We start from the raw sequence: 24,321 nt of genomic DNA, 5'->3' as shown, positions 1-24,321 counted from the left end.
AGGTAAAAGATGGAATTCTAAAATCTTCTATACTTTTCACAATAAAACGAAATGCACAATAAACAAAATTAAAGCAATAGCTAATTCTACAGATAACAGAGCTGGCCAGAAATCTCTCCACAACTTGCTATACATCTGAAACCATTCCACCCTCTGGATGTGACATGCTGATAGCTCGGCCTGTGATTGGCTTTATGATCATCATCATCATCATCATCATCATCATCATCATCATCATCATCATCATCATCATTATTGTGAGATTTGTATTTATTTATTTACATTTAGAGCAATAAACAATTGACTCCCTACAAAGGGGCGAACACAGAACAATTCTGAGAACATATAATGATGATGATGGCATATGCACTGGGCACTGTTCCTTTATTTTGGGGTCTGACTTTTGGAGCCCCTTCATTTCTATCATCAACAGAACACGTTATTTACAAATATCGATTATGCAGTCAATATCCTGCTACTAGGGAGTCTGCACTCAGTTACTTATCTGAGTGTACACTCACCTGCACAAATGCAGCTGGACCTATAAAGGTTCTACTACAAGACCTGCAGTTCTGGGTGTCTTTCCCAATAAATATTTTACTGTGGAGTACAAAGGAGCCTCCCCACAACCATATATCTGGGTAACTCACCCACTGTGGAACTGGCACCAGTGTAAAACAATGAAAGCAGTTAATGGATATAGCAGCTCAGGGCATCACTATACCACATATATAGTCAGGTGATTGCATTGACTTGCCATTTAGTGAATTGCAGGCAGTCCCTGCCTTCCACTGCCTGCACTGATGGGTGGGTGAGCTGTCACACGTGGGTACAAAGCACGTGTAAGTGCCATGACAAGCAGTAGCAATAGCAATAGTGATTGATGCAATACTGAGCAGTGGCATAGAAAGGAGGGTGCACTTACTTTCTTGTGCCATGCTGATGACAGTCTCCGTGGTGGCATGATACTCATCCTCTTCCACAAAAGCATTATTCTGGAAGGAGTCTCCCTGGAACTCGTGCTGGTCCAGGATCTGCTGCAGAGGGGGCGCCTTGGGCAGCAGCTGGTTCACCACCTCCCTGGTGATGTTGGGGGCTTCCTTGAGTCGGAGTTTGCTGAGGATCTGGGACTTGATGCTCTCCAGCCTCATCTCCTTGCTGTGTTTCCTCCACATACACACCGGGCAGTCCTGCTCCTCACTTTCTCCCAGGGAGCTCTCCACCTGCAGGGCTCCTTTCTCCATCATAGACTCTCCTCCACTTTTGGAAAACTCCAGGGACAGGACCAGCATGCAGAAGAAGAGTGGGTAGCGCTGAGACAGCATAGCTGAGTGCCCAGGCTGAGGAGTGCTGCTGGTGCAGAGGACAGCTGCCTTGTGCAGGTCTTTATAGGGGAGGGGTAGGCAACCACAGATCATGTACTAAGCACAGGGACTCCTTCTTTTTATATCCCAACTGTTCTCTGTCGTAAAATGCTTTCATTGGCTGGAGAGGTAACAAAAGGCCCCTAGCAGGGCTGTCAACAAAGTAAAACACAGGGAGCGAGAGAAGAGAGAGGAAGAGAACAGGAGCAAAGGGACTACTCTGGATTCAGCGCCTGTGACACATCTTAAAGACACAAAGCCTCCTTATTGTAGCACTGTCCCTCCTCACCCACCTTTGGAGCAGGGCTCACACCCCCTTTTGGCACCTAGAACCTGTAGCTAAAGGCAAGTGCAGGGCAATCTCCTGCCATGTGCAGCCCAAGGGCAATATGTAGCAGGGAGGCTGAGTGGCATCTTCATCATCAGCAATTCCCTGTCTCTGACATCCATACATACACAGTTTAATGATACATTTAAATCTGCATTTTCTGGAAGTTTCATTTTTAGAACAAAGCAGCTCAGGCTGAGTTCACACACACGTCCTGTCCTCGTCAGATCAGATCCATGGGCAAAAAAGTTGTGCAAACATAACTTCCTTGTCTGTTTTGAAAAAAAATGATTTTTTGCAGGATCTGGGGTTTTTTTTAACATGGGAAACAGATCCATTAACGGATTGCTATTTAATCATCTATTTTTCTTTCTTTTGTAAAGGATGTTTGTGTCTGGATCAGGTTCAAATAGAAGATAAATAACAATCTGTTAACGGATCTGTTTTCCATAAACTCCCATGTTGAAAAAAACGGATCCTGCAAAAATCTATTTTTTTTAAAAAAAATTTTATGGATAAAAAAGTTGTGTTTGCAGCTGGATCCTCTCCAATGGATGATTGGTGGTCATGTGAACTCAGCCTTATACACTGATATATATATATATATATATATATATATATATATATAATATATTTATGTATATATATATGTATATGTATATATTATATATAGATATATATATAGATATATATTATATATAAATATATATAGTGTATATATATTGTATTATATACCGTATGTATATATTGTATGTATTTTTATATCTATATATATACATATATATATATATGTATATGTATATATATAATATGCAGCATAGAGCGGTGTATCAGCAGCCTGGAGGGGTCCAATGGCGTCACTAATGTTACAAAGTCTGGTTCCTTACAGAATTTGCATTGCTGCACAGGAACATTACATTTCTGCTTCCATAATATTAAAGTTGATTCATTGATGCAAAGAATTTCATAAAGGGGGATATTTTTATTGATGTGTAATGAGCCGACAGCGTAAGACTCCTGCAGGTAATCCAAAATTTATCTGTAATTCTATTTGGGGGAATTTGCAGTTTAAACCATCCGTTCTCTGCTGTCACAAAGGAGTATGTATTTAAAATCTCATATTCTACTAATGGCGAAAAGAGGAAGAGGGGAATTCATATAAGTGGCATAAAAAGGTAAAGAAATAACATTAGGGTAAGGAATTTGCTTAATACTTGAGAGCGCGCTGGAGTCAGATGCAACAACTTTATTAAAGGGTTGTCCGTTACTTTACATTGATGGCTTATCCATAGGGGTACTTTGCACACTACGATATCGCAGGTGCGATGTCAGTGGGGTCAAATCGAAAGTGACGCACATCCGGCATCACTGTCGACATCGTAGTGTATAAAGCCTTTTACATACGATTAACGAGCGCAAAAGCGTCGTTATCGAATGATCGGTGTAGGGTCCAACATTTCCATAATGCCGCTGCTGCGACGGTACGATGTTATTCCACGTTCCAGCAGGCAGCACACATCGCTGTGTGTGAAGCCGCAGGAGCGAGGAACATCTCCTACATGCGTCCCGGCCGGCTATGTGGAAGGAAGGAGGTGGGCGGGATGTTTACGTCCCGCTCATCTCCGCCCCTCCGCTTCTATTGGCTGCCTGCCGTGTGACGTCGCTATGACGCCGTATGATCCGCCCCCTTAGTAAGGAGGCGGTTCGCCGGCCAGATCAACGTCGCAGAGTATCTGAGTGCATGTGAAGCTGGCGTAGCGATAATGTTCGCTGCGGCAGCAATCACAAGATATCGCACCTACGTCGGGGGCGGGGACTATCGCTGCAGCGTCGGTAACACAATGTTACCGATGTCGCAGCGTGCAAAGCCCACCTTAGGATAGGTCATCAATGTCTGATTGGCCAGAGTATGACACCCGGCACCTCCACCAATTAGCTGCTCTCAGTCCCTGTGGCTGCAGCGGGCGGCTGGAAATGCTCAGTTCCGGAGCTGCCGCATCTTCTGGATAGTAGCGGAGGCCAGGCACTGCACATCTGCCTCTAGTTCATCTAAATGAAAGGCAGATGTACAGTACCCAGCCACAGATACTATCAGAAGACCGGGCAGCTCCAGAATTGAGCATGTCCGACTGCCTTCTGCAGCCGCCGGGATAGAGATCAGCTGATCGGTGGGGGTGCAGGGTGTCGGATTCCAGCCAATCAAACATTGATGACCTATTCTAAGGATAGGCCATCAATGCAAAAGTATTGGACAACCTCTTTAAGTTGTGTGAATTCAGTGCTCGGGTAAGGCTACACGGCGATGTGTGTGGTGCGACCCTTAAATCATAGTGATACGCTGTATCATTGGATTTAGTGATTTCCTATTGTGTCATGTTGTGATCTGCAACATGCTGCAGCTGCAGCAGAGAGTCGCAAATGTTTCCAAATGTGCTGGATTTTCTGTCACATGTCGTATACGAAACAATTGCCATAGACTTCAATGCAAGTTGCATACAAGATGCGTGTGTGACTTATCTGCAACTTGGCTGTGTAATTATCACGGAGTATAAAATTACTAAATAGAAACACCTATACTGGCCCTCAGACTGAGGTCCCTGCACTGTCCCTTACCTCAGAGGTAGGCTTGATGGTAGCCAGGTCTGAGATCCCAGCATGACCCTGTGATGGTGGGCTATGGGGGAGGTGTATCTTGCTGTACAGATTCCTATTTCAAGCTGGGTTCAGCATGACCCTGACTCCCGTCCGAGCTCTGTTCTTACTCCCCCACCCTTGGAGTGGGATGGACACACCGTAACAAACCCCACAAATGACACATTAAGGAGAAACAATCAAAACTCATACACACTGCACACAAACACAAAAGATAGACAATATGTGTATGGGAGGTAAGCGCTGCGGAATATGTTGGCGCTATAGAAATAAAACTTATTATTAATAAAGTATACGGAAGGAAGTAAATGCACAATGGGAAAACATCCACACCACTCAAACAGCAAACTATAGGTCACCAAAAATAGGTTTGCCACAAAGTCCGGAATCGCAGGAGCAAAAGCTGAAGCTATTATCAGCAGTAAACAAACAGACTCCCCAGCCTTAAATATGGAGGAGACAGCTGAATAGGGATTATCAACCTGAGTCTCCAATAGCCCCACACAACTCCACAAGAATTAACTCCTGCAGGACTGAAAAGGTGGTGTCACACATAGCGACGGCGACAACGACGTCGCTGCTATGTCACCATTTTCTGTGACGTAGCAGCGTCGTCCCATCGCTGTCACTGTGTGTGACATCCAGCAACGAGCTGCTCCCTGCTGTGAGGTCGCTGCTAGTTGCTGAATGTCCTGCTTCATTTTTTGCTCCTCGCTCTCCTGCTGTGAAGCACACATTGCTGTATGTGACAGCGAGAGAGCGACGAACTGAAGCGAGCAGGGAGCAGGAGCCGACATATGGCAGCCTGCGGTAAGCTGTAACCACGATAAACATTGGGTAACCAAGAAGCCCTTTCCTTGGTTACCCGATATTTACATTAGTTACTAGCACCGCCGCTCTCACGCTGCCAATGCCGGCTCCCTGTTCCATGCACTCATAGCCATAGTACACATCGGGTTAATTATCCGATGTGTACTCCAGCTACGTGAGCAGGGAGCCGGCACTGGCAGCATGAGAGCACACCGCTTAGCGCTGGCTCCCTGCACACGTAGCTGGAGCCGGAGTACACATCGGGTAATTAACCCGATATGTACCCTGGCTAGGAGAGCAGGGAGCCAGCGCTAAGCGGTGTGCGCTGGTAACCAAGGTAAATATCGGGTAATGGTTAATATGGGTAATGTCGTTATGATCGCTGCTGCGTCTGCTGTGTTTGACAGCTAAGCAGCGATCATAACAGCGACTTACTAGGTCGCTGTTGCGTCACAGAAAATGGTGACGTAACAGCGACGTCGTTGTCGCTGTCGCTATGTGTGAACCCAGCTTAAAGCAGTGGCAAAGAGCCAACACCCAGCTGAGGCTGAGCAACTAGGAGACCTCAGATTGCCTGCTAGACTCTCCAATGAGAACTGAGTCCAACGACACCGCAGCACCAAGCGAGTGTGGACCTGAACACCGCATGACATTAATTTACAGCAAAATCTGACTTCTAAAATTGTTGCACATCTTTTCAGAGAATTGCTGTTGGTGAAGTCTTAGCATTAAAGACAACACCCCATTTGCTTTACTTTTACCTCTATTATTTTATGTTTTGGCAACTTTTGTAAAAATCTTGACTATGATACACTCTGGCTTGGAGTTCATTCACTCTTTGCTATTGTCCTACCACTCTGGGGTGCCACGTCTTTTTGCAGCTGCAAGCAAGGTGTTGCCACTATTTATAAGAAGGGTAATGCATTTGCCCAGCAGAAGAACTTAGGGTATGTGCGCACGTTGCTTTTTACCTGCTTTTTTGCTGCTTTTTCTTCTGCGCTGTTTAATGCCAAAATGGATGTGTTCTTCTATTCAAGCAAAGTCTATGGGAATTTGGGTTTCTTGTTCACACTATGTTGTTCAAAATGCTGCCTTTTTGTGGCAGAACTTTGGTCAAAAACTCAGCTTTGCAGTGCAAAACCCAAATGGCAAAAACAATTGACATGTTGCTTCTTTGAAAAGCTGAGTTTTTGACCAAAGTTCTGCCACAAAAAGGCAGCATTTTGAACAACATAGTGTGAACAAGAAACCCAAATTCCCATAGACTTTGCTTGAATAGAAGAACACATCCATTTTGGCATTAAACAGCGCAGAAGAAAAACCAGCAAAAAAGCAGGTAAAAAGCAGGTAAAAAGCAACGTGCGCACATACCCTTAAGGTATCGGATGACTCTGAAGACCTTTATCTAGCGGCTCTAGAGCAAGGGTAGAATCTGAGGAGTTCGACTAAAAACTGTGACCCACAGTGGTGCTTCAATGTTTATGAACCCTTGAAAATTTTCCATATTTCTGCATGAATTTGACTTAAAACTACATTAGATTTTCACATAAGTCCTAAAAGTAAATAAAGTAGACAAACCAAACAATTGGGTAAAAAAAATCTTCGACTTTATCATTTAATAAAGGAGGGAAAGGATCCAGTATCATGTCAATGGGTGGCAAAAAGTTTGTGAACCTTTTGGATTAGCAGATAGCTTCAATGTAAAGTTAGTGTCTAGTGTTTTCAATCAATGGGATGACAGTCAGGTGTGAGTGGGTGATATATTAGATTTGAAACCTGTCATGTTGGAAACCTGCAGATATGGGGTTAATTTGCAGGTTATTAGAGGTTGGAACCTGCACGGTGCCTGCAGAATAAACCCCGCTGCCGGGAGGAAATTAACTTTAATCCTTCTGGCAGCATTCTGGCTTCAGTCACGGTGAAGTGTCGGTGTGGTTCAGTCACCGCTCTATGTATGGAGGGTGGAGGCTGTAACCGCATCCCCCCACTAATAGACAGCTGGTGCTAATGATGAGTGGCTGTTGGTCAGTGAGGAGGTGGTTAAAGCAGTGCTCTTCATATACAGAGTGGTGACTGAACCCACGCCGGGACCACCTCTGAGACTAAAACTGGAATGCTACCGGGAGGATTAAAGTTAATTTCCTCCTGGCAGCGGGGTTTATTGTGCAGGCAGCAGGCAGGTTCAGAATGGAATTTACCTGTAGATTAATTCCATATCTGCAGATTAATAGAATTTTTCCATGTGATAGATTCCCTTTTAAGAAACAGGATCTATCAAGTCAGATTTTCAGTACACCAATTGGTGGAAGTGTATCATGGTATGACCAAATGAGATTTCTCAGGATCTCAGAAGAGTTATTGAGCTCATCAGGCTGGAAACGGTTACAAAACTAAATATTTGGACTACACCAGTCCACAAGCAGACAGATTCTGTACAAATGGATGAAATTCAAGACCATTATTACCACAGGAGTAGTTAACTAACAAAGCTCACTCCAAGTGAAAGGCATACAATAGTCTGTGGGGTCACAAAAGAACCCAAGGTAACCTGTAGGCAATTAAAGGCCTCTCTTATTAGCTAATGTAAAAGTTCATGAGTCCACAATAAGGAGGACACTGAATAACTGGTTTGTATGGCAGGATTCGAAAGGGAAAGTCTTTACTCTAGAACATAGCTACCTAGCTGCAGTTTGTTAAAGATCAGATAACCTGGACAAGCCAGGAGGCTGAAGGAACAATGTTTTGTGGATGTATGAGACCAGCATAGGGTGTTTTTTTTTGTTTAAATAATAAGCATTATGTTTGGAGAAAGAAAACCACTACATTACAGCATAAAAACTAATGTCATCGATGAAACACGGTGGTGAAAATATCATGGTCTGGGCCAGAGTTGCTGTATCTGGGTCAAGATGGCTGCCATCAATAATGAAACAATGAATTCTGAATTATACAAGTAAATTCTAAAGGAAAATGTCAGAACATCTGACCGTGAGATAAATCTCAAGGAAATGTGGGTCATGGGGTGATCATCAAGTCATTCTACAAAAGAGCTGTTAAAGAAGAATAAAATTGAAGTTTTACAATTGCCAAATCAATGTCGTGACCTTAACTCTATAGAAATGTGGAAGGACCTAATGTGAACAGTTCATGGGGAAATCCCACCAATATACAAGTTAAAACTGTTTTATAGGCAGGAATGGACTAAAATTCCTCCAAGTCAATGTGAAGGACTGATTAATAGTGATGAGCGAGCATGCTTGCCTCTGCTCGATACTGGATCGAGCATCCGAATGCTCGGGTACACTCAGTACCCAATCGAGTATTGTGGGTGCTCGAGCGAAAGCTTGAAATCTCATCCTGCAAGTTTTGCGGTTGTTAGCCATGTAACATGCGGGGATTGCCAGCCATACACATTAATGCCGTAGCCATATGGGCTACTGGCATTACTATAATTGGCCGGCTGTATCACATCATCGGGTCTTATATGGGACCATGGTGCGTGATGCTTGGCACACTATCCTTTGGAAGCAGTTCAGGCAGAGTAGATCTAGGAGAGACAGCTTAGATTAGAGCAGGGTTTGTACACTTGCACCCTTTAGTGCCTTTCATGTGGCACTAAAGAATGTTTTTAGCCTTGATTAACTTAAAGTTATTGTTGATAACCAGCCAAGGTAAAGCAGACAGCTGCGGCTGGTATAACTAGGCTGGGAGGGCACACAGCACGCAACCACTGCAAAATTGGCGCATCTATTAGTTGCACTAGCTCTGGCACTTCACCCTGGCTGTTTCCGATTTCCCTGGTGCAGTGGTAATTAAAGTAATATATTTTGGGATTGATGTCAGCTGTGTAATGTAAGCTGGCATCAAGCCAAGGGATTAGTAATAGAGAAGAGCCTATCAGACACCCCCAATTTGAGCACTGTTTCCATCCATTTAAATTATTTTCCAGCCACCCAATCCTCCTAGGGGGTCTACCAGAAAAATGCTAGAGTTCACCATTGACTTCCATAAAAATAAAGTCCATATAGGGACCGACTTAAACCCAAACTTGATCACGGACCCCAAATCCTATATAAATCTATGGGAATGCAAACTTGTGTGCTATAAAATGGTGTAAGTAAGGGCTAGGTGGCTGCAAAAGAAAGCAAAATGAGGGTACGAGCAGGACAGTTATACTTACAGAGTTTCCGCGTGACTGTCACACTGATTCCGGGTCCGCTCATTAAGTATCATGAATATTCACTGCCTCTCCCTCCCACCTTCTCTGACAATGACTGCGATTCATTGCAGTCAGACTGCCAACGTGGCGGCGTCTGTGATTGGTTGCCCTCACACTAGCTGTCCGGGTCCCTGAAGTGGAGTGTAAAAATAAATTGTAGGAAAAAATGGAATAGGGTCCCAGTATTTTAGTACCCAGAGTAGATAAAGCAGACAGCTGGAGGCTGCAGCCACCAGTTGTGTGCGTTATCTTGGCTGTGTGTTAAAATATCAGGGACCACATGCCGCTTTATTTTAATTATTTAAATAAATAATTTTAAAATCAACATAGGGCCCCCCTCAATTTTGTTACTCAGCCAAGATAAAGCAGATAAGTGGGGGCTGGCATTCTCAGGCTGGGGAGGCCCATGGTTATTGGGCCCTCCCTAGCCTAAAAACAGTAGTCTGCAGCACCTCAAGAATAGGCACATCCATTAGATACGCCAATTCTGGTGCTTTACCCAGCATTTCCCAATTGTCCTGGAGTGGTGGCAATCGGGGTAATAAAAGGGGTTAATAACAGCTGTGATTTGTCAAAAAATCACAGTTGCCATCAAGCCAAGTTTAGTAATGAGGAGGGGTCTATGAGTCCTCAACATTACTAATCGTGTAAGTGAAAACAAATAAGCACAAAATACCTAGAAAAATCCTTTATTTAAAAAAAAATCACACAGACCGGCAGTTTTGATTTGCTTTGATGAAAAGTCTGTGTTGTTGGTTCTTGCACAGACACTAGGTGTCTCATATGGACCCTGAACTTTACAGTTTGGGTTCACCAATCAATAGTTATGAACTAAACCATAGCTGATGATCACATCATCATTTTTGCACAGTCACGATAGAGGAAGTTTTGGAATAGCTCTGTATTACGGAAAGTTTGTGAGGAGACTAGCCAACTCTTCCAGGATACCAGAAAATCTCTCCTTTATTAAGGAGCCTCCCAGACATTGCAATGATGCCTTTAAAGATGATTTGTTTGCTTACAAAGTGTTTATTATTTAAAGAATACTGTATAGTGTATTGAGGTACATGTATCAAAGAAACAAAGGTAAAACTCCAGCAACAACGTCCATGTATGGAGGACCTGAGTAAATCTCTTCTCTACATGTTTTGGATCTTGTTTTAATATGATCTGAAAAAAATGGATCTTTAGTTTACTTCACCTGTCCGAAAACGTTGTTGCTGGAGTTTTACCTATGTTCCTTTAAGGCTGCTTTCACACCTCCGGTTTTTGCTATGCGGCACAATCCGGCACTTTGCAGGAAAAACGCAACCGTTTTTTTGCTGCCGGTTGCGTTTTTCCTGCATAGACTTTAATTAGTGCCGCATTGTGCCGCATGGCCTTTTGTTCGGTCCGGTTTTTGCCGCATGCGGCAGATTTAGCCGATGCGGCGGCCGGATGGAACGTTGCCTGGCACGTTTTTTTGTGCGGCAAAAAAAAAAAAACGCATCGCGCCGCATCCGGCGCTTTTCTCAATGCATCCCTATGGATGCCGGATGCGGTGCGATGCGCAAGCGGCAAAAGCCGGACGGGCCGCATGTAAAAAACGTATGCAAAGGATGCGGTGTTTTCACCGCATCCGTTGCATAATAGGTTTCACAGCCGGATTGAGCCGCACGGCTCAAACCGGATGTGTGAAAGCAGCCTTATACATGTGCCTACATTTTTTCCTTGCACCACCCTGGGCTAAGCTTCCTGAAATCAACATACTGTATGTATGATGAGCTAAAGTTTTTTTCTGTTTGTATAGTGTATTGCGTATGCTTTGTATATACCTGTTTCATTTGTTGTGCCATTTCTGGGTTGTTTGCGCCTTTATGTTCCACTAATGTAGACTACATTTCCCATGATGCCTTTAGCCATGCAGAGGGGACAGAGCTTTATCATACTGCTCTTGCTCCAAAGGGCCCCCAGCAATAGATCACTGAAATACAACTTCTGTCCTTTGGTTCTTTTTCCAGTCTCAAGGCTGCTTTACACCAGAAAATCTATCGTGCGATAGATCGTCGGGGTCACGGTTTTTGTGACGCACATCCGGCATCGCTGGCGATGCCGGCCTGTGTGACACGTCCTAGCGACGCAGTATCGCTCACAAATCGTGAGTCGTGTACTGCTCGCTAGGTTCCATAATATCGTTTAATTTAGTTGTTCATCGTTTACGGGGTAGCACACGTCGCTCCGTGTGACACCCCGGGAACGATGAACAGTAGCTCACCTGCGTCACGCGGCCGCCGCCGGCTATGTGAAGGAAGGAGGTGGGCGGGATGTTTACATCCCGCTCATCTCCGCCCCTCTGTTTCCATTGGCCGGCGGCCGTGTGACGTCGCTGTGACGCCGAACGTCCCTCCCACTCCAGGAAGTGGACGTTCGCCGCCCACAGCGAGGTCGCACGAGAGGTAAGTATGTGACGGGGGTTACTGACTTTGTGCGACACGGGCAGCGATTTGCCCGTGACGCAAAAAGGACGGGGGCGGGTACGATCGATTGTGAAATCGCACAATCGGTCGTACCATGTAAAGCAGCCTTCAGTGTATCCTGTGCCATCCCACTACAACCTGTCTGTCCTTGTTGCTTCCTGCTGGTGATAAGTTATTAGATGTCAGCTTTTAGCTGTGAGAAGCTGCATTTAATAGAAATACATGGAAGAATCTGCACACAGCACTTAGGGGTAGTTTGCACGTTGCGACATCGCTACTGCGATATCATCGGGGTCAAATCGAAAGTGACGCACATCCGGCGCCGGTAACAACGTCGCAACGTGTAAAGCCTAGATGCACTGATAAACGATCGCAAAAGCGCCGAAAATCGGTGATCTGTGTAGTGTCGGTCATTTTAATAATGTCGCACCAATAGGAGATATGATGTTGTTCCTCGTTCCTGCGGCAGCACACATCCCTGTGTGTGAAGCCGCATGAGCGAGGAACATCTCCTTACCTGCCTCCACCGGCTATGCGGAAGGAAGGAGGTGGGCGGGATGTTTATGTCCCGCTCATCTCCGTCCCTCCGCTTCTATTGGCCGCCTGCCGTGTGATGTCGCTGTGACGCCGCACGACCCGCCCCCTTAGGAAGGAGGCGGGTCGCCGGCCAGAGCGACGTGGCAGGGCAGGTAAGTGCGTGTGAAGCTGCCGTAGCGATAATGTTCGCCACGGCAGCTATCACAAGATATCGCATGTGCGACGGAGGCGGGTACTATCGCGCTCGGCATCGCTAGTCGATGCTAGCGATGTCGCAACGTGCAAAGTACCCCTTAAAGTTATACACACATTCTGTAAGTTTGGTTTTTTTTAATGCATTCAGTTATTTTACAGACTCACCTACTATATCACTTCCCTGTTATAAAGCAGAACTTATATTTTCAGCTGCATGGTCACATACAGAGTGTGGGGGCCCAGCTGTATATGCCTGGGAGCCCCTGACTGGCCAGCCCGTTTGTGGCTTATTATGCCCTCTTTCTCCTGGCGCATTGTAAAGGGTTAATCCTCCATTGCATGTCCCCTCCCCTTGTGTTTGTTTGTTACCTGTTTCCTAGGTTTCCTGGATCCGGATGTGCTTCAGTCCTCCTCCCCCCCTGTGGGGGTATATATTCAGTGCCCGAGATCCTTCTGGCCTCTTTGATCTGTGATCGAGAGATGCCCACCCTCCCTCCTTTTCTATGGTGCTGTTTGGTGTTGAGATTAATGGTGTTGAAAGTCGCAGCGGATGGCGGAAGATCAGCTATGGGTAACAGGAGTCCGGCGGCATAGCCCCAGCTCTTCCGGTGGTCAATTTTGTGAGCTGCGACCTTACCCTTCCAAATGTTTGTGTAAAAAGAAAAAAGATGAGAGTGGTTGTAAGTTTTTTATATACTCTCCAAGTAAAGTTATTTGATTTGCTAAAGTTGGTCTTTTCTTTGCGTCAGGGGAAAGGGGCTTTTACTTTAAAGTGTGGGCAGTCAAACAAAGAAGGTGAAGGTGGGTGGGAAGCGGAGGTGTCTCACAACTGCTAGGAAGGATTTAAAGAAGTGGTGGGGGCGGGCATCACTTGGGGAAAAGGGAAGGAGCATCTTCACACTTCAGCAGTCAACCCCAGACACAGCTTGAGGTGAGGGACACAGTTGGGACCTCGGTCTAATCTTCTTTTACCTCACACTTCTGGGAGCGCCATAGGACCCGCGGCTTGGAGCAGATAGTGTGATGCCCTGGACTAGTCAGGTCGTCCCAGGTAGTCCCGTGCACACACACACACACACAAACCCCTCCCCTTAGAAAGGTGACAGCAGCCAAACTACAAACCTTTGTCATCACCCTCCAGGTTTGATGTTCACACCAGGGGGCGGAGCCAGCCAGTTGGCTCTGCCCACCGAGGAGTTTCTTAGGCCCGGAGGCGGGAAAAACAGTTAGTGAGTGGTAGATTAGTCTTGACAGTGGAGTGAGGAGAGTCAAGTTCAAGGGAAGACCTGTGCTCAGGCCTGACAAAGAGGCAGATGGTGAGGGCCGCCTGCAGGAGCTGGGATTACAGCCGGTGGAACCATAGGGATCGGGGACGGGCGGTGGCCCACCGGTGCCGAACCGGGGAACCGATTGGAAACCGGAGCACCAGGAAGGGTACTCAGACCCAGTACGAGGCCCAGAAACAACTAGGCTAAGTCGAATCAACTGATTGAGGACTGGACTTTAGGACCTTTCCCACACATGACCTGACTGAAGACAACAGCCCAACCATTAGAGTAAAGCCACCGCCAAGGCATAGAGACCCAAGGGGCCAGCATCTGCGGGTACACAGGGCTCTCCTGACATACAGCAAGCCGGGGAGCGGACTACCGTTGCTTAGGCATAAGAGTCATAACGTTTACACTAAAGAGGTGCAGGAAAAGGCGGAAACCACCAACCTGTTAAGGGGAAGCTGCAGTCGGCTGCGGACACCATTCATCATCTTGTTTGGTTTACCAGAGACTCCATCGTGTTTTATCATAGTGAGTACACCAGTGCCTTCGGACCGCACACCACGCCGCACCGCACCAGCACTCCAGCACGCATCCATCCCCTCGCCTCAGCACCTCCCTCGGGCCCCCGGGACCATCAACCCCCCTACCCACGAAGGGGGTCGACACCAAGCTGCGCAACACCGTCCCCGGGACCCTAGTCAATGGCAGCGGTGGTGTCCATCCATTCACCACAACCCATGGGTGGAGTCATGAACTTAAATCCCCTGCAAACCACCGCGGCTCCGGTCGTGGACCTCCCCACCGAAGTCCATATGTGTAGCGCCAACCCCCTTTCAGAGCGACGTGACTCCTGGGTCCGTGGAAGAGCTCGAGCCACCCACCGACGAGCACGGATCCGAGCGGCTCGGCAGTCGGCTGAGCCCCGGGGCGGTACAATAGCTCAGCCCGGGTTCTCTACAGCTGCACGGGATTCCAGGGTCTACGGAAAGGACAGGAAATATCCGTAGCCCATTCCACAAATCCACATACACCGGGATTGGAGGGACCTCGAATTGCTCAGGATCGACTGGGGCCCAGCACGGTGGAAACCAATACTCCGGGAGTGGCAATCGAAACTGTGAGTAAAGAAACCTTGAAACCACAGAGACTGTGTCCGCCTGTCTTTGCCGGCGTCCCACTTCAGTGCCAACGGCCACTACTCCCCTCATCATCCTCCCTGGGGCCCGCTCCACCTGTGGGGAGCAGAACCATCTTAACTGCTATAACCATCTGTTGCGGGCGGGGGGCTGCTGCCGCTTCCCTGGGGCCCCCTCGGATCCGGGTTCGCTGCTTGGGCTCGAGTGGTGATCGGACCCGGACTCGCACGGCTGCCCGTCCTCACAACCGTCGAAAAAGCGGGTTATGTACAGGGGGAATTGTCTGCGACGCCACCCGTGGGTTGCGGTGAGGGATGGTGACACCGCCGCTGCCTGGTGATGGGGCGCCCGGAGCTGGTGGAACGGGGCAGCTAGATGGGATCCCGTCCACGGGTAGAGGAGGTGTAGTTCCGGGGCCCTGTGTCGGTACACAGGAGCAATGGCTGCTGGAAGTGGCGCGCCGGATTGGACCGGGGTTCAGTGGTGTACTCACAGTTCAGTAATTTCACACAAGTCCAGTGGTAAACCAAGTTGCCAGTGACCGTCTGCCGTTTGAGGGTGTATTCGGATCCCACACCCTGGTTAGTGAACAGGTGTCCCTTCCTCCTGCATGCTGTGTTTGTGTCTCCTTTTGGACGACTTCGCATGGAGCGTAGAAGTCCACTCCCGGTTTTGTATGTATTTGGGAGCTGTGACCTGCGAAATCTGACTCTTGGGATCTCTGTGGGTTCTGACGGACACCCTATCCCCCGCGTTGGGCTTCCATTTCGCTCTCTGGGCTTCTATAGAACCAGGCCTGAAACCTTGTCCCCAGCTGGTGAATTGGTCCAGGTACCCTGACTGTGCACGGCCTCTGGACCGGATTCCCGCTGTCGGCACTGGCGGGCTACAACCCTGCCCCGGTCCACTTTAGGTCTCCCGCGACCGGATCGTAACAAGGAGAATGTACACTTTTGTGACTACCTGGTTTTGCCAGGGCGTCACAGATCCGCCCCGGAGGACAACGACAGCAGCAGCGGCTATTCCCTGGCCGCGTACCGCAGGTGGCATCACAAGACAAACTATCCCCATCATCATCTCCTAAATAGTGTTGAGCAGACCCGAACTTGATAAGTCCGGATCCGCATGGTTTCAGCGTCCGATCCGGGTCCGACCTGGACCCAGGAATTCGGCTGCATGATCCGTATTCGGCAATTTTTTTTTTTCTCTCTCTTTCTCTCTCTTTCTCCCTGTAACGCCTGCCTGGATCCACAGACTCAGATGGGCTGTAACGGGGAGGCTAGAGGGAAGCCACTCACCAAGTAGGACCCCCAGAACCCTGAAACCCTTTAACCCCTATACAGGAATTTGAAATTACACAGGGAACTGGAGATCACTACCTGTGGAAGGCTGCAGTCCGATGAGAGTAGTAGTCAGGCAGGGTCAAACCAGGAATAGCGGAACAGGGACAGAATCAGCAGGCAGTGACGTAGTCAGCAAACGTAGCAGAGGTCAGATCCGGGTCGGGCAGCAAGGTACAAAAACAGTAGGCAGAAGAGTAGTCAAAACACGCAGAAGTCAACACAGGAATCACCAACAGAATAGGACGTAACAGGAGCCAGGAAAATCAGAACTATATCTGGCAGTAATCATGTGACAGGAGGGGAAATAAGAAGGGTGTGGTGTCTTCCCATTGGCTGTAGCTGAACGCTGGCAACTTCAGCTGGAAGACACATGCCACCTACAGTCATCCAGCGGTACTGCAGATCCCAAGATAACCCAGCCCAGTGGATGATCGGAGCCTGCGCCCACTGGTGCCGCTGGCATTGACTTCTCTCCCATCACCAGCACCATCCATGGCAGGAACACGGCGTCGCCTGGCGATTGGAGCAGAAGTCGCTGGAGCAGACTCCGGCGGTGACGTAACACTCCCCCACAGATATAGATAGCCCCCCACATGTAAAAACTACGGTGATATAGGAAAACAGAATACAAATCTAGAAAAACAGGTTTAGCAAAGGTGAGGCCCAAACTATCTTTATAGATATTGATATGGAAAAACCCTTAGACCAAACGGCCTCACCCCCACTATATCAGCACTCTGATGTTACTGATGTTACTGGGATCCAAAAACATTAATATAGATGAGGGACTGAATTAATACCAAGCCTGACAAAACAGACCTGACTGTTTAATTGGAGAAGCTTGAAAAATCTTTTTTTATTTTTCATCTGGCTTCATGGCTACTCATTCACTTCAAGGGCTGCTCATTTACCTTCATTGCATATGCACTGACTTCCCCGCCAACTGTCATCTGTGAATAGTTGCATTAGACGCACCACCCACCATGTGTGGCACCATGGCTGTTGACTGTAACCAATCACAGGCACTATGTGCATCTATCTTGGTATAAAAATAAATAAATTAAAAAATTAGCATAGGGTTCCCCCATATTATGATACTCAACACAGATAAAACATATGGCTGCAGCCCTTAGCCATGTGCTTATTTTGGCTGTGTATCAAAATAAGAAGAATCACATGTGGCTTTTTTAAAAGTAAATATTTAAATAAATAATTAAAAAAACCAATTTGCGGTCCCCCCAATTTTGATACCCAGCCATGAAACAGCCAGACAGCTGTTAAATAGATAATTTTAAAATCAGCATAGGGCCCTCCTCAATTTGTTACTCAGCCAAGATAAAGCAGATAAGTGGGGGCTGGTATTCTCAGGCTGTTGAGACCCATGCTTATTGGGCCCCCAGCCTAAAAATAGCAGCCTGCAGCAACCCAAAATTGTTGCATCCATTAGATGCGACAATCCATGCACTTTACCTGGCTCTAAATTGCCCTGGTGCAGTGTCAATCGGGGTAATAAGGGGTTAATGACAGCTCATAGCTGCCAATAAGCCCTAGATAAGTGATTAGGAGGATCTATCAGACAGCCCATTACTAATCTGTAGGTAAAAGTAAATAAACACAAACACCGAAAAAATCCTTTATTTGAAATAAAATACAAAAAAAATACTCTTTCACTACTTTATTAACCCACAAAACATCCAGGACCGATGTAATCCACCATGGGAGGTCCCATGACGATTAAAGCTCTGCTACATCTGAATTGAACTGAATTGAGTTCATCCATAGAACAATGATCGCCCGCTATCAGCTTCAGGTAGAAAATGAATGAGCCACACGATCAGCGGTGATGTCACTCAGGTTAGTTGAGGTCACAGCTGGAGGTTCCCACGGTCCTCCACCTGTGACCGCAGGTAACCTGACCTCAGAGGATTTTAGGTGACCTTAGTAAACTCAGATTCACAGACCTGCATCTCCTGGAAGAAAACCATGTTTTTTTGCAAAGAGATGCAGATTTGGTGCTGAATTTTTACACTATATTCCTGTACCCAATCTATACCTCCTGGCAAAAAAACGCATCCCTACCACATCACACTAGATGTGATTTTGATGCGTTGCCAGGAGGTGTAAATTGGGTGCATGAATAGGTTGTAAAAATGTCATCACCAAATTGGCATCTCCTGCCCAAACATGCAAAACAAAGGGTTTTTTTATGCCAGGAGGTGCAAATTTGGTGCTGAAATCTGGTGCAGACACTTCAGCACCAAATTTGTACCTCCTGGCAGAAAACTACACCCAAACGGTGTCAAAACATTTTTTTGCAGTTTTGGACCAAGAGATTTACCTCTTTGCAAAAAAATGCAATTTTCTGCAAGGAGATGCAAGTCTCACCTGAGGTAAAGTCACTGACTTTACTGAGGTCACCTGAGGTCAGGTTACCTATGGTCACAGGTCGAGGACTGTGTTAACATCCAGCTGTGACCGCATCTTACCTGAGTGATTTCACCGTTGATTACTGCTCAGTCTCTGCCTGAAGTAAGCAGGCAGTCATGTTCCATGATCATGCTCTGTGAAATCAGATATGCAGCAGGGCTGGAATTGTCGTGGGACCACGTCTGGACTACGTCGGACCTGCAAGGATGTTTTTTTTTCAGGTTAATAAAGTGGTGAAAAAGGATTTTTTTGTATTTAATTTCAAATAAAGGATTTTTTTTGTTTGTGTTTATTTATTTTCAATTACAAATTAGAAATGGGGGGTCTCATAGACGCCTCCCATTACTAATCTAGGGCTTGGTGGCAGCTGTGAGCTGCCATTAACCTTTTATTACCTCGATTGCCACGGCACTAGGGCAATCGGGAAGAGCCGGGTAAAGTTCTGGAACTGTTACATCTAATGGATGGGACTTTTTTTTAGGCCAGGGGGGCCCAATAAGTAAGGGACTCCTCAGTCTGAGAATAGTAGCCCCCAGCCCCAGCTGTCGGGCTTCCTCATGACTGGGTATCCTATAATTTTTTTTAAAAAAGACGCATGCGGTTCTTTCTATTTTGATACACAGCCAAGATAAGCTCACGGCTGCGGTTTCGCGTCTCTTGCCGTATGCTTTATCTGTGCTGGGTATCACAATATGGGGGGAGACTACGCCAAATATTTTATTTATTTATTTTTACTGTGTGATAGACCTGCAGACAGCACCTGTGATTGGTTGCAGTGAGACATGCTGTCACCCAGGCTGGGGGCGCATCTGACCAACCACAGACACCTGTGGGTGAGTTAAGCAGTGCATATGCAATGAAGGTAATGAGCGGCCCCAAAATTAAATGAGCGGCCATGGGAGCAGTTTTGGCCAAGCCGGAGCCTTGCTTCATTTTTATTTTCTTTATTTTTCCTTTATTTCTTTTTATTTCCCGAGTTGATCCGGATCAATACCAGGAATTCCAGGCCCGGCACTTGGGTATGTTTGAAACCGTGTGGAATCAAACTTTTACAGTCCGGGTCCGTCCATCACTAACCCTGACCAAACTCTTATGGTAAAACTGGACACTCTGATCAAAACTCTGATGACACTGATCAAACATTGATGGAACCCTGACCATGGTTTGCATATAAGATAAATCACTGACTTGCATTAGCCCTTACACCATCAATACATACGGTATTATAATTGGTTTTAAACCTTGGTCGTGGAAACAAATGACGAACTTATGTAAAAAAAATCATAGAATTACTGTAATCGGTTGAATGATCTAAATGATAAAAATGCACTATGTTGGGCTTTTCAGGTGGTATTCAATCACAGGTACCAAAGTATTATATAAAGTACTAGAAGGTGGCCCGATTCTAACGCATCGGGTATTCTAGAATTTATTGTGTAGTTAATGTATGATTTTTGTTATATATATGGATGTTGTTGTGTGTAGTTGCCAAGTGTTTGTGTAGGGTGCTGTAAATGTTCTGGGTGTTGTCTGGGTGTGGCAGTGTGTGAGAGTGGTGTTGTTTGTGTGTTACGTTGTGTGTGTTGCATTGTCTGTGGAACGCTGTGTGTCTGCAGCATTGTGTGTGTGTGGTGCTGTGTGTGTTGCACGGTTTGAGTGGGTGTGGGGTGTGTGTGTTTTGGGGGGAGGTATGTTTTGTGCAGTGTGTGTGTGTTGGAGGAGTAGTCCTGGGGGGAGGAGTATAATAGGAGGAGTAGTCCTGGGGTGAGAGGAGTATAATAGGAAAAGTATTCCTGGGTGGAGAGGAGTATAATAGGAGGAGTAGTCCTGGGGAGAGAGGACTCTAATAGGAGGAGTAGTCCTGGGCAGAGAGGACTCTAATAGGAGGACTAGTCCTGGGGGGAGAGGAGTCTAATAGGAGGAGTAGTCCTGGGGGGAGAGGAGTCTAATAGGAGCAGTAGTCCTGGGGGGAGAGGAGTCTAATAGGATGAGTAGTCCTGAGGGGAGAGGAGTCTAATAGCAGGAGTAGTCCTGGGGAGAGAGGACTCTAATAGGAGGAGTAGTCCTGGGGGGAGAGGAGTCTAATAGGCGGACTAGTCCTGGGGGGAGAGGAGTCTAATAGGAGGAGTAGTCCTGGGGGAGAGGAGTCTAATAGGAGGAGTAGTCCTGAGGGGAGAGGAGTCTAATAGGAGGAGTAGTCCTGAGGGGAGGAGCCTAATGGGAGGAGTAGTCCTGGGGGAGAGGAGGATAATAGGAGGAGTAGTCCTGGGAGAGAGGAGGATAATAGGATGAGTAGTCCTGGGGAGATAGGAGGATAATAGGAGGAGTAATCCTGGGGAGAGATGTCTAATAGGTGGAGTAGTCCTGGGGGGAGGTGTCTAATAGGTGGAGTAGTCCTGGGGAGAGGTGTCTAATAGGTGGAGTAGTCCTGGGGGGAGGAGTCTAATAGGTGGCGTAGTCCTGGGGGGAGGTGTATAGGTGCCCAATGTGTGAGCATGGCCGAGCAGGCAAAGTGTGCAGGGGGCGTGGCCGAGCGGGCAAAGTGTGCGGGGGGCATGGCCGAGCAGGCAAAGTGTGTGGGGGGGTGACCGAGCGTCAAAATGTGTTGGGGGCGTGGCCGAGTCAAGCGGGCAAAGTGTGCGGGGGGCGGGTCCGGGCGAGCGGCCAATGCATGCGGGGGGCGAGGTTGTAACTGTAATGACGTCATTTTGCAGCAAGACAGACAGACAGAATAAGGCAATTATATATATAGATTATATTGTATGCTCATTTGGCTGCATATTTCCATCTTATGTCTATGAATCTCATCTGATTTCACAGAGTACACTGACACCCAAAAATCTCAAAAAGTGAATTTCTGTGTTAGGTATATATAACATTTATAAACATACATGTAACCGTCACATTCCGGGTTAAAATTACGTTGGATCTGTTAAAACTAACAAACTAAGGGCAGATTCAAACTGACATATGACTCACAAGAGTGCAATGCGAGAAAATCTCGCATTGCACTCAGCCCCATTTAAGACAATGCTGCAGCTCAGATCTGCGAGATTTTCCTCAGTCCTAATCAGACTGAATTAAAAATGTCAGCATGCTGCGATTGTCTGCGAGAGCCGTGTCACTCGCACCCAGAGAAGTCTATACACACAGGCTGACAATGGAGGAGATAGGAAGATTAATCCCTCCCTCTCCTCCGTAGCTCCCGCTCCCTCCTCTGCAGCTGTGATCCGATCGAAAGATCAGATCACAGTCACATGACACTCGGTTCATGCTTGCAGCAGAATGGGAGCCGAGGGTCATTAGCATATCGCATCTGTTGCTCTCGCATCGGATGTCATACGCTAATGTGACCCCAGCCTTAGTGATACTCTCCTACCAGCACCCACCTGGATCCATGGTCTGCTCTTACACAGGAAGAGACATTCCACCTGCATCAAGACGGCTGCAGCATGTGATTGGCTGCAGCAATCAGGTGAATAGATATTCTGAGATAAAGGTTTTGTTAGTATTTGCTGTATCATCAAATGTTCAGTTAAAAATTTTGCTCTGGGAGATTTCAAGTGGTATAGTCATCATTTAAAGCTGATCTGTCATCAGATTGCACAATACAAACTGCATACATTATTATAGAGAGGGCTTAGAACTAAGGGTATGACCGCACTTTGCTTTTTACCTGCTTTTTACCTGCTTTTTTGCTGCTTTTTCAACTGCAGCGTTTAATGCCAAAATGGATGTGTTCTGCTTTTCAAGCATAGCCTATGGAAATTTGGGTTTCTTGTCCGCACTATGCTGTTCAAAATGCTGCCTTTTTGTGGCAGAAATTTGGGCAAAAACTCTGCTTTGCAGTGCAAAACCCAAATGGCAAAAACAATTGACATGTTGCTTTTTTGAAAAGCAGAGTTTTTGCCCAAATTTCAGCCACAAAAAGGCAGCATTTTGAACAGCATAGTGCGGACAAGAAACCCAAATTTCCATAGACTTTGCTTGAAAAGCAGAACACATCCATTTTGGCATTAAACGCTGCAGTTGAAAAAGCAGCAAAAAAGCAGGTAAAAAGCAAAGTGCGGTCATACCCTAAGAAGTCTTGTGTGCTAATACACCCATATAAGTAGGCTATATAGTACTTTGTGAAAATGTCTCCGCTTAATTTTAAAATGAGCATTTTATATACTTTTAATGGCAGGATTGTTAGATTTTCAAAATATATACAAAAGCAATCCCAGTTGCATGCGATCTGTGTAATAATTTATTGTTTTATTGTGAAATTTGATGAAAAACCTTTTTTAAATGTAATATTGTTAGTATATGCAATAACTTTGAGATTGCCACTGTCTTTGCAGGGAATTTCAGCATAGCTCTTTCTAAGGCTACTTTCACACATCAGTTTTTTTCCAGCAGGTACAATCCGGAAAAAACTGGGTTAAACGGATCCGGTACCGCATCCGTTTTATCCCCATAGATTTGCATTGTTACCGGATTGTACCTGATGGCTTTGCGTTGCACCCGTTTTTTTCCGGATGCGGCAAAATTTATCAAAGCGGCGGCCGGAGGCAACGTGTCTTGCAACGTTTTTTTGTCCGGCAAAAAAAAACGCATCGCGCCGGATCCGGCGCAATACGGCGTGTTTTACACTGAAAGCCTATGGACGCCGGATCCGGCGCAATGCGGTAAAAAATGGATGCGGCTACCGGATCCGTTTTTGTAAACTGCGCATGCACCAAATTAATTAAAAAAGCTGATCCTTCAAAAAAAAGGACAAACCGGATGCAAAAACGGATGCAAACCGTATCCATCGGATCCGGTTTTGTACGCATCCGGCATAACGGATCCGTTAAAAACCGGATCCGGTGGATACGGTTTTACATTTTTTTGCCGGATCCTTTGGATCAGGAAAAAAAAGGATTGTGCCTGAATGCAGAAAACTGATGTGTGAAAGTAGCCTAAGGCTCCATTTAGGCTACTTTCACACATCCAGTTTGTGCCTGATGCAACGGATCCGTCGCAGATTCTGTAAAAACTGATGCGATGGATCCAGCATCATCCAGATTTTTTTTTTTTTTCATGCCAAAGGGGGAGAGAGAGAGAGACCCCCATCATCACCGCACACACTGGCACTACTGCCCCCATCATCACCGCACACATGCAGGCACTAGCGCCCCTATCATCACCGCACACACTGGCACTACCGCCCCCATCATCACCGCACACACACAGGCACTACTGCCCCCATCATCACCGCACACACACTGGCACTACTGCCCCCATCATCACTGCACACGCAGGCACTACCGCCCCCATAATCAATGCACACACACACAGGCACTACCGCCCCCATCATCGCCGCACACACCGGCACTACCTGAGTGAGGTCACCGCTGACAGCACGAGTCACTTCAGTTGCTCTGTGGAGCTCATAGTGAGTGGTCATTTTCTACGGCAGCTCATGTCAGCTTCTGATGTAGCAGAGCTGAAAGTGTCGTGTGATCACGTGTTGATTACGTTGGACCTAGAGGGATATTTGGGGATTAATAAAGTGGTGAAACAGGGTGTTTTTTTGTCTGTTATTTCAAATAAAAG

General features: G+C 46.6%; 1 protein-coding gene across 1 annotated transcript in view; it reads right to left on the bottom strand.

Annotated features, from left to right (window-relative positions):
* Positions 1–1,490, bottom strand: part of GDF11 (growth differentiation factor 11) — a 504,637-nt gene extending 503,147 nt beyond the window's left edge. Inside the window, exon 1 of the mRNA XM_075337001.1 lies at positions 926–1,490. Within this exon, the coding sequence (XP_075193116.1) occupies positions 926–1,418 (493 nt within the window). The 5' untranslated portion in view covers positions 1,419–1,490. The remainder of the gene's footprint in view (positions 1–925) is intronic.
* Between the last annotated feature and the right edge of the window lie 22,831 nt (positions 1,491–24,321).

This window comes from Anomaloglossus baeobatrachus, chromosome 2 (assembly GCF_048569485.1).
Source record: "Anomaloglossus baeobatrachus isolate aAnoBae1 chromosome 2, aAnoBae1.hap1, whole genome shotgun sequence".
Lineage (NCBI taxonomy): Eukaryota > Metazoa > Chordata > Amphibia > Anura > Aromobatidae > Anomaloglossus > Anomaloglossus baeobatrachus.
This window is presented reverse-complemented; position numbering and strand designations above follow the sequence as displayed.